This window comes from Panthera uncia, chromosome A2 (assembly GCF_023721935.1).
Source record: "Panthera uncia isolate 11264 chromosome A2, Puncia_PCG_1.0, whole genome shotgun sequence".
NCBI lineage: Eukaryota > Metazoa > Chordata > Mammalia > Carnivora > Felidae > Panthera > Panthera uncia.
In genome coordinates this window covers 72,425,916-72,434,474 of record NC_064816.1, presented here as the reverse complement: position 1 = coordinate 72,434,474, position 8,559 = coordinate 72,425,916, and the positions used below count along the sequence as shown (strand labels likewise).

The 8,559-nt window shown below is 43.6% G+C and overlaps 1 gene segment (V, D, J or C); it reads right to left on the bottom strand.

The window, feature by feature from the left end:
* LOC125930405 (probable non-functional T cell receptor gamma variable 11) overlaps positions 1 to 516 on the bottom strand; it is a 1,065-nt gene extending 549 nt beyond the window's left edge. Inside the window, 1 exon segment of the V gene segment in view lies at positions 93 to 516. Within this exon segment, the coding sequence occupies positions 93 to 135 (43 nt within the window).
* Positions 517 to 8,559: the final 8,043 nt, after the last annotated feature.

Below are 8,559 nucleotides of genomic sequence, written 5' to 3'. Positions count from 1 at the left end.
GAAATCCCCATGAGCAAATGATATGGAAAAAGGCAACAATAAAGAATTTCTCAATTCTCTCCTGTAGACTGAAGTGACTGGGGGACACTCACAGGCCCGGAGAGATAAGAAGATGACGGCCTCCAGCAGTGACATCCCCCGGGCCAGGCTGGCTCCCCAGGGACAAGGTAAGAAGTGAGGTCCCCGTGAGCAGGACTGGGCAGGCCAGTGATAGGAGGGTGGAGCTGGTTCAGGATTTAGAAGAAGTGGTGGCTTAGAGAGTTTCCTGATCAACCACAGGTATGAGCAGTTCTGGGGTTTCCTGAGTCCCGTGATGCTGGGCAGATGGGGTAAGAGGGCCCCCAATCTGGGAAGAGATCCTGGTACCAATGTGTCTGGCTGGGGTGGGGCAGGATGGTTCTCACACCCCCCCAGCCATTCCCCCTGGGATCCCAAACCCCAGAGACATTGCCCAGAGACATGGGGCCATGCCTGCTGGGTTCAGCCCCCGTGTGTATCTGCCTCTGATTTGCTGTTGACTCGTGACTCGGATGGGAAACCTGACCTTTACTCTTCTGTAACAACCACAACAACACAACAATCAGAGACTGAAATATGTCATCGATGATTTGAATACGCCATGTGAACAAGCACCAGAGTATCTTTGGGTCTTGTAAGTTAATTGTGATGTCACCAGGCAGATGAGGACTCAGAGAAATCAAATTTCATTTACAATCTGGGTGCCTCCAGGAAGGGAGCAAGCTGCAATTGCTGGGGGTCGTGAGTCAGAGCAGTCTCTCGAACCAGCTTCTACTTGCCCTGGGCCTTGCCACTGTCTCATGAGCATGATGTCACATGTGGGATCATTTTCAAAGCAATGTTGTGTTTCAAACGTAATGGTAAGTGCTAAAATTAATGTACATCCAATGTCCATTGTGGACTTGCTTTTGATAGGCATATTTCTGATGGTTTTCCTGTATAATTTATGTAATCCTCTCCCCTGTCCCAGGAGATGGCTGTTGTGATTAATCTCCATGTCACAGATGAGGACATTAGCAGGTAGGGTCCTGTGGCAGACTGTCCTGAGTGGGAAATCTTCCAGATGTGTGCCTGCTGTATTCCTTTACACGTGACTTCTTTTTTTCATTGTTTATTAATTTATTTTTGAGAGAGAGAGATAGAGAGACTGCACAGGGTAGGAGCAGAGAGAGAGGGAGACAGAATCCCAAACAGGCTCCCCACTGTCAGCGTAGAGCCCAACCAGGGCTCCAACTAACGAACCATGGGATCATGACCCAAGCCAAATCAAGAGTTTCTGCTTAACCGACTGAGCCACCCGGGCGCCCCAGCCATGGTTTCATGAGTGACACTCATACTGTCCTGCCCAAGCTCGGCTGGGTGTGGCAGCAGGTCTGGGACAACCCATGGTCGCCCACAAATGCCAGAGTATGTTCTTGTGAAGTTAACAAACACTAAGGAAATTCGAAGTGGCCCAATGTCGCAATTGAAACAGCATGGACTATGCATTTGAAAACATTTCTGTTCCTCTCTAAGCAACAATTCTTTCTTCCATGAATTAGGTTCATTTGCAGGATTTTTATGATGATCACATGAGCTCCTGGATGCACACAACATCTGGCTCATTATGTGGCAGCCAGCGGAGTGAATGGATATGAATTCCATGCAGTTTTTTGCCAGCCTGAGCTTTTGACACTTCTGAAAATCTCTGGGGAGTGAAACACTGCACCTTGCTTCTCTCTGAGATAATCAGACCATTTCAACATACCAAGTCTCCAAATAGGAATCCAGCCCAATAGGAAGTTAGGTGAAACCAGACATCTGGGGTACAGTTGGTAGCATCTGTGGAGGTACAATCGACAACCATCAGGCTGTCTTTTCTCTTTCCTCTGAGACTGAGGCATTGACCCGAGGAAGGTCACAGGACGTAGTGCAGGCTGAGGCTGAGGCCTAGTCAGGGCTGAGGTCTGGGCTTGGGGCCAGAGTTGTTGGGAGGGATGCGGTCACAGTCATGATTAGGGGTGTGTGTGATTATTAACTTGGTGTAATGGTAATGTAGGTTTCTGGGGGCCTTTCTGTTAGGTCATCGTGTCCTCTTCTACTTCTGCACGTTTTATATTAAGGACCAAAGCAGAACGGACAGAATTTTATGCACCTCGTGGTTGTGGTTCTTTGTCTGTAATTGATCTTGAACAAGGGTTTTTGATCCACAAATCCTGATTTGGTGTTGTCGGTACCTGTGTGCATGAAAAGTGAAATCTGGATACCCTGTAGTGAAAATATCATTTCCATTATTGAAACAAATATTTCTGTTGCTTCCATTATGTATATCCACTTGCAAATCTAAACAAAAGAACAGCATTTCAAGAAAAGCCAATGTTATCAAGAAATAAAACATGAAATTTAAAAATTTAAAAGTATCACTCAACCAATCTGAAAAGTAGGGAAACAAATTCACATTCGCAGGTGAATACTGCCTGCTCAGGCTGTCTGCCCACAAAGAAGGCTAAGGAGGAGCCAGGGACGCGGGAACAGGAAGAGGAGAGGGAGCGTCCAGGAGTGTGAGCACAGGAGAGGGGTGACTCGGGGCCCGATGCCAGATCGGGCATTTCTGACATTGCTCTAAATGGCCAGTAATATATGGGAATTTTATCCATATGTATATGAAGCCAAAATAAGCAATCCATTTACAAAGGTGGAAGTTTCCCCCAGGATGGTTATTAGGAAGATTATTATTTTATGAAGAGGATTTTTTGATTTCAGTAGAAAAGTTGGCCCCAGTTACCAAGTCTGCGATGACCTGAAATCCCTTTTTGACTTTCTAGGTGACAGTCATCACTGGTCCCTCTGCCCATCTACCCCTTGGGACTCAGGTCAAAGGCTTCCATGACCCTTTGTACAGATCTTGACTCTGAATCTCTCGTGGCCCCAGGGCCTGGGGAGTCTTTCTGTTTGTGTGAAGGTGGGAGGGCTGTCTCCTCATGTCCTCATCTGAATAAGAGACAGGTTGCAGTGATACTCCCAACTCTACCCTTTAGAGAAGGCTCCATAGAGTGTCTCTGGGGGTGTAGGCTCCTCTTATAGGCTGGATGTAGTTCAGGAGCCAAAGGTTGGAATTATCAATTTTTTGGTGCACTCAAATGTGATCAATCTCTTGATTTATTTATCTACTTCTTCATTATTGGTGTATAGAAATGCAACAGATTTCTGCATGTTGAGTTTTATATCCTGGGAGTTTGCTGAATTTAAATATTGGTTCTAGCAATTTTTTGGTGGAGTCTTTCAGGTTTTCTACACAGTATTATGTTGTCTGCAAATAGTGAAAGTTTGACTTCTTCCTTGCTGATTTGGATGCTTTTTATTTCTTTTTGGTTTCTGATTACTGAGGCTAAACTTCCAGTACTATGTAAAATAGTAATGGTGAGAGTAGACATCCTTGTCTTGTTCCTGAACACACGGGAAAGGCTCTCAGTTTTCCCCGTTGAGGATGGTATTAGCTGTGGGTCTTTCATATATGCGCTTTATGATGTTGAGGTATGTTCCATCTACCCATATATTTTGGAGGGTTTTTATCAATAATGGATGCTGTATTTTCTCAAATGCTTTTTTCCACATCTATTGAGGGGATCGTATGATTTTCATCCTTTTTTTTAATGCAATCTACACCCTCTTTAAACAGGGCGTAGGCCATAAATAATAATGACAAGTACTATGGTTGTTGAACTCTTACTATGCGACAGGCATGGGTCTAAGTTCTTCGCATGTATTAACTCCATATATCTTCCAGCAACCCTCAAAGGTAGGAACACTTATACCCTTATAAGTGCTGGGGAGACTGAATCTCATAATGTCGAGCTGGGTAGTTGTATGTTTTCTGTGGGAGAAGAGGGTTTATAAAGGTGGAAGGGGCCACACTCCATCACAAATGTCTGAGCTTTACACAGTTAATCAATTAATGTTCTGGATAGAGGTCTCCAAACATTCCTGGTTCATTTTTGAATTTTTGCAATAGTGGTTCCCTCCTTCATGAACCTCTTCTCTCCAAATTTGGGCACTATGATCTACTATCCCTCATAGGGTCTAATGCTCATGTTCTTATCACCAAGGTTATTTTGTTTCTGAGCAGCAATCAGGCAGTTACCAGTGGGGCTGGGAGTGCGTCCAGGAGCATTTCAAATACAGCAAACAAAGTGGTCAAAGCAATTCCAGTCACCATGATTGACCTGGAGGTCCTTTACTCTTTTGTCCATCCACCTACGAGGAATATGTCCGTACTTTCCAGTGGGCTGAGGGTGGGGGAGTGGAGCACCAAGGGCAGAAATCAAGGAGCACATCCTTGTGTTCCATCTTGATGCTTCTTTGCTCAATAAACAGCTTTTGTTATGCCTATCTTTCCTCGTAGAAAAATTCTGGGGACCCAGGAGTCAGAAAAAAATTGACTGCATAATAAAATTCTCTGCAGAAAATTCTCTGCTAATTGTCTCTAAATATACACCACAGGGATCAATTTAAATAACTCTGTGTGGCTCCCAGGGATGGAATATGCTTCATATTTTTAAAAAAAGAACGTAATCATTAAAAGGATGGTTAAATTCTCTATTTCTGTCCAACATGCCTGCTTCAAATGTTTTCATTGTTTTGCTTTGCTTTGCTCATCAGATTTTGTAATCAGACAGATCTGGACTCAGATTCCAACTTGCTCCTTATTATCAGGGAACTTAATTTATCAAAGTATCAAATTTCTAAAATATCTATAAAATTGAGATGATGATAATAATTAATAGTTATCTCACAATATTGTTATTAGAATTACATAACAAAAAGTATATGAAGTACTTAACACAGCACGTAGTACATAAGGAATGCTCAATTAACATTAGCTATTAGTATACTTATATCAAAATATCACACTATATTTCTTCATTTTCATATGGAACTGAGCTTCTTTTTTATTTTTATTTTAAAAAATTTTTTAAATGTTTTTATTTATTTTTGAGACAGAGAGATACAGAGCATGAGCAGGGGAGAGGCAGAGAGAGAGGAAGACACAGAATCTGAAGCAGACTCCAGGCTCTGAGCTGTCAGCACAGAGCCCGATGCAGGGCTTGAACTCACAGACTGTGAGTTCGTGACCTGAGCTGAAGTCGGAGGCTTAACCGACTGAGCCACCCAGGTGCCCCGGAACTGAGCTTCTTGAGAGAATGAGTACACATTCAACTCTGTACACATAAACTAATTAATTCTTTGTTTTGGTTTGGATGAACAAAAAAAGTAGAGTCAAAGGAATCTGTTGACCCATCGACTGCAAATTCTATGGCTTTCAGAATATAACTTCAGATTTTTGGCAATCATTCTGGAACTTGAATTTACAAGTTAAAAAATAAGGCAACAGAACCACAGTAGGTTGGAATGATCAGGTTGTGACTGAAACAGTTAAATATAATTGACTCAAAAGTGACAAAACAAGTAGATTAAGAAACTACAGAAAAGATGGATCAGTTAAAACAAGTGTGGGAGGTGGATTTTGTTAACATTCTGAAAGTGACAGGCATTTCTCTAGTCTTAGTTATTTAATAAGAACTGGCATTGTTTCACTCCTGTACATTTGTTTATTGTATTAACATCCAGAACACAGAACTGGATACATCATAGTATCAGTTCATAAAGCACTATAATTATTTATCTACACATGGATCTCTTTTATGTTATTTATTTTTTTTAATTTATATGTTGATAACTTACTGAAAATATCAATAAATCCATTATTTAACAGAAGGAAAAAAAACATTACAAATAATCTACATGCTCCTTTCTTAGTTCATCAAATAGAAAGGCACAGAATTTAATGATAATCTCTCAACACTTATCCAGTTTCCTGTTTTGTTACTGAAGGAACGGGGCACATCTTGTTCAGTTAGAGATGGGACCTTGGTGGCTTTGTGGAAACTGAAATGAAACAAACTAGATAAAATCTTCCCCCTACTCCCCAGCTTGTTCTACTAAGTTAGAACTAACATAACCCACTTATTTGACCATCTGCTTGATTTCTTCCTTTTTCTCCTCCAGATGGACTGTCCACCTCCGGTTACCTTGTCCTGGGCGTTACGAGGTGGACCCTCATGGACCGCATGGATGGGTTTCCTTATTCTCTGGTTGCTATTTGGAAGCAGTCAGTGGAAGCATCAGGAGGAGGCTGGGAGTTGGGAGCAGAGTGAGCTCAGTGTTCCCTCCCTGACGGTTGGGTTGGCTGCAGTGTTCCCGGGGCCCAACATATAAGGTTATCTACCCCAGTGACAGAGCTTTATGCTCAGGAAATAAAAGGTGCAAGTGGGAGTGGCCATTCCCTTTTATACCAACTAGCCACTGGAGGAATCTGTTTCTTTTCTCCCAGGGCCCTGGATCCACAGGCTTGGAAATCTAGTGCTCAAGAAGGAATGCTTTTGTCTGGTGACATGGTGATGATTTTTTAAACTTCAATTTTGATTTGCCACCATTAAAGAGAAATCAGAGCAAAGATGCCCATTAGTGGAATCCATAGGGGTTAGTCTCAGGGGGTCACAGAGTAGGGTGAGGAAAGGTGGGGGGGGGGGACAGAAGTTTCCAGCAGAATCCACCCTTAATGTCCCTCAGTATCCACACTTGTTCTTTGACTGGGAGACAAATCCACGCCCCCCAAAGAAGGGGACCCCCAGAGTCCTAATCGTAAGAGAATGAGGGAATCACTCTCCTGCAGCCCCTCATAAGACACTGGATTCAGACACGTGTCACCCAGGGGAAGGGGGCCACAACTCCGTCATCTGCACTGGCGCTGCTCCCACTGCCCTTCCATGTCCCTGTCCCCTCCTGACATCCCTCTGTCGCCCTCGCTGTGTCCAGCCCTTTGCCTTTCTCATTTCCTGTTGCTGTCCGTCCCTCTGCGTCTTTGTCTCCACGTCTCCCTTTCCAGTGGGGTCTCCTCCTTCTTTATTTCTCTCTATCTCTCCTCTGTCTCCTCCTGATCTCTCTCCCTCTCTCTGTTTCTCTCTACATGTCTCTTATTTGTCTCTGTGTTTCTGTCTCTGTTCATCTCTATCTACCACCTAGTTTCTATTTCTATTTCTCTCTCTCTTATCGACTTTACACACTCTCTCTCCCTCTCCCTCTCCTTCCACAGTCACAGTAGCTACTTGAAATTCTTCGTTATTCTGACATCTGTGTATTTCCCTGTCTTCTGATGACCACTTCCTGTCCTCTCAGCGCCCTCTTCATAGGAGCCTCTTTGTCCATCGTCCCTTCTTCTCTCTGCTTCTCTTCTCTGTCCCTTGGGGCCTGTGGGATGCAAGCCTGTGGTCTGTGCTAAGGGGGCAGGATGGGCCCAAGCTCACAAATGTACGTTTACTCCTTCAGTGTCTCCTGATGATCGCACCTGCCACATATCAAGTGATCAGAACGATAATGGCAGTGACAGAACTGTCCCCAACATTGCGGCCCTGGGGGACAAGGTCATCACATGCACACGAGTGCTTATATTTCTATCAGCTGGTTGTGAGGTGTTACCTAGTGACAGTGTGAGAAATAGTTTCTTTATCGTGATTTATTATAATATCCTACGATTTCATGACCTTGTAATGGGTTTCTCTATGTTGTTTTGTGACCACAGTGAGGCAGGTCAGTAGTGTTCGTAACAAGCCATACCTCTCTGTATGGACTGGTTGGCCTCTGGCTGGTTTGTGTGGCCAAAGTGTCCTGGGTGAAGCTCACCTTAGCCAAAAGGAGAAGGGCGGGAGGAAGAAATGACTCCAAACATAGACTTGTTTCCTCCTCCCCATAGGGGGTGTTTCCTCCCTGTACAAGGCCACTGTCCTCTCAGGCTGCACATCAAAAGCACAATGGATCCACGTGGAAAACTGAGATTGACATGGACTTGGAATCATTTCTCATGAGAGTGTCTTCATATTTATCTCACTTCTCTCTAACTAAACTATAATAACCAGATCTCAGAGTCACCCCTCTGTGGAGTCAGGCACTGAGAAGTTGCAGCAAGACGAGAGGGTTTGGTTGTATTAGGAAATGGGGAGGACAAATGGGGGGACCACCCCCAAGAGGGAGGGAAGGTGACTTTCTGCCCCCTCAAACCCTCCCCCCCTCACACACTTCCTGCACTTGCTGGAGGCCTTAACCTTGACCCGGGACTTCAGTAGAGGGTCCAGATGTTGTTTGGGCTCCTTCACAGACAGGCATGTCTTAAATATAAATCTTCATCCACAAAAACAGAAGCTCATCGAGACAGAGGAAGATTTAGCAAATCTGAGAAACCAATTTACTTCCAGTCATTTAGACTTCCCTTTCATTAATCATTTTTGCCAATGCTATTATGTCACATAAAGTTGGAATTTTCAATTGAAAATGCATTTAATTCAGCGTAGACCTCCTCAGAGAGTTTTATCTTCCCCCCACACAGCAGGGCCTTTCTGTTTGGGGCCAGAGAATCAGTAAATAGCTTTTCTTTTCTTTAATTTCTTTTCTTTCTTTTTTCTTTTTTTTTCTTTTGGTCAAGAAGTTGACTAACTTTATAAGAAGTTA